This window comes from Penaeus vannamei, chromosome 30 (assembly GCF_042767895.1).
Source record: "Penaeus vannamei isolate JL-2024 chromosome 30, ASM4276789v1, whole genome shotgun sequence".
NCBI classification, from domain to species: Eukaryota; Metazoa; Arthropoda; class Malacostraca; order Decapoda; family Penaeidae; genus Penaeus; species Penaeus vannamei.
In genome coordinates this window covers 29,458,366-29,460,865 of record NC_091578.1, presented here as the reverse complement: position 1 = coordinate 29,460,865, position 2,500 = coordinate 29,458,366, and the positions used below count along the sequence as shown (strand labels likewise).

At 34.2% G+C, this 2,500-nt stretch overlaps 1 protein-coding gene across 6 annotated transcripts in view; it reads right to left on the bottom strand.

Annotated features, from left to right (window-relative positions):
* The window catches only part of sno (strawberry notch), a 53,090-nt gene that overhangs the window by 40,940 nt on the left and 9,650 nt on the right, over positions 1 to 2,500 (bottom strand). For 4 of the 6 annotated variants that reach the window (XM_070143445.1, XM_070143442.1, XM_070143444.1 and 1 more), the window contains exon 2: positions 16 to 39. The exons of the other annotated variants lie outside the window; for them this stretch is intronic. In XM_070143445.1, the coding sequence (XP_069999546.1) occupies positions 16 to 39 (24 nt within the window). The remainder of the gene's footprint in view (positions 1 to 15; positions 40 to 2,500) is intronic. 6 annotated transcript variants of the gene reach the window in all.

Genomic DNA, 2,500 nt, shown 5'->3' with positions numbered 1-2,500 from the left:
AGTGTCCATACTTACATCCTTTTCCTTTCCTTTGCCAGACTTGAAATTTACAAAAAATATATACATATAATAACGTGCATAGTAATGACAGTTTAATACCAACTGAGTTATTAGAAATATATATTTTTTTCTACATTTCCATTAGCCTTGTTAATAACATTATAATAACCATGTCAGAAAAAATAATAACTGGAGTGATATCAATGGCATTAGATTTTTTTCTAAATCTCAAGGAAAGGGGAAATTAGGTTGCCTACTAACTGACTCCTTGGTGGCGGAGGACTTGTGGAGCCATCAATGTGTAAACACATTTCACAAAACAAAACTAGAGTTAATGTTTGATGTTCCCGGTGGCAATGGTTAGCCCAATGCCCCCGGGAAAATGTTGTGTTCATAATAGCATACTTTTGCGAAATGTATCCTTGAGTTTGCGGGAAAAACGCACTTTTTACTAATGTTCTCATTATTGATACTTTTTTTTATCATAAACATCATAATGACTACGGTCTTATTGACGGCTAACGACAATATCAAACACCACAAATTATCATAAAAAATCAAGGAAAAGGATAAACAGGTGAGTTCTCGTAATTGGTTCATTGGTGACAAGAGTACTTGTGGAGTATTTTACTATGTGCAAAAACAACTGCTAAATTAAACACATAGTGTGCAAGGCATGTATACACAAGCAATCCCTGGCAGCATGTAGTTAACATCAAAACATTCTAAATTCCTCAAAACTTAACAAATCTGGCTGAGAATTTAATGATATGGAATATACGAAATTTTCTACATGTCAACCCCAAGCTCTCATGAACTGGAAGTTAGGAGGAGAATGCCTAGGTTCAATGGTCTGCCCTGATATTTATTCAAATACATTGAACCATTTCTTGTTATATACAAAAAGTTCAACTATTGTACAAAGTTTTCTTGCATTTTGCTGTTGTTATTAATTCCTTTGCTGAAGCAAATTTTTGTACACCTTAAGATGCAGTTCAACTGGTCTTGTGGATGTCAAGGATATGACTTGTGTCCGAGTGCCTAGCCAAACGTAGCGTTTCAACTGCAAAAAGCACCATCATATTGGAGTGCACATACATCTCGCTTGAATAACACAGCACATAGTATTTCTCATTTGAGAAACATGGAGCACAAAGACTTATTCCCTGTTTCCCTATAGTTTCATATTTCATGGCATACATTTTTTGAAGCACAAAACTGATATATCAGATTCAAAATTATTAATGCTAGTCTTATGGGCAGTCTAAGCAAATGTAGATCCTCAGTCTCATATTAACTATTTCTTGTTTATTTGTTGGGGTAACAAAAAACTAATTTTGTGATTATCAACTCTAAATATTTTATGTAAAACCTCTAATATAACCTTTAGATATTGATAATTTCTTTAAGCAAATTACAGGCAATTCCACCCTGGAAAGCCTGTAGATACCTGAAGATAAAGAATGGTCTGAGTCGTGTTATCGCTGGCTCCGCTCAGTCCCAAGATTTCGCACCAAAGTGACGCAATTCGGCCTAGATAGCCACACTTACAGCCAGACCTGTGCTTACACAAAACCAGTTGAACCGTGCCTTTAGTATACTACACAAAGCTCACTAATAACCAATTAAGCTATCATATGTCAAGGCCTAAATGTAAACATTTATCTAAGAACTCAAGATTAAATACTCAAAATGAACCATATAGAGAATTTCTCCTTCCAAATAAAAAGAGAAACATGCAACAGTACAATGGCTAATGACTCTGCTATTGATCATGGGTCCGAGAGGAAGCAAGACTTCCTAACACAGAAAGTGCACCTTCTCTTTAAGGATTATTTCAAAGAAAAAAAATTGGTAAACAAATATACAGTTAAAATTACAGCATTACTTTAATTTCTACTCATCCTTAATGAGTAGAAATTAAAATCAAGTCTATCTTGAAGTATTGCATTTGGTTCTTACAGTCCTGTTATTCATTGGTAACTCCCCTCAATGGGCACCAAGTTCTATTCCCCAGCACTGTGTTACACCTGTCACACACTGGCAGGATTTTTTCCTGTGACTTTTCATCCTGAATGTGATGTATGTAATGTCCAATACTATATCAGGTACTTTGGGGCAAATTTCCTCTAGCCACACCCATTGTTATCATTGAGCCAATCAAACGGTTGATTTTTTTTTTCGTTTCTATCTTTTTGTGAATAAAATGTTGCAAGTGCAAAGCAGTAATTCTGTAATTTCATATCATGATTAATCCATCGAAACCCTAAATCCTTCCTCTTCCCTCCACACACCATACTATTACCTATCAGAGTTACCTCCTGATATATCTTAATCTTTATATCATCTATTTATCTAGATATTTATGAATAGGCTACATATAGATAAACATTTTATTTCTTATGACAAAAAAAATTTCATACATTTTTAACTTTATGTTTTCCAAGATAATGAAAATGAAATACATTTCCTGATCCATAAACTTCCTCTTCAAATTACT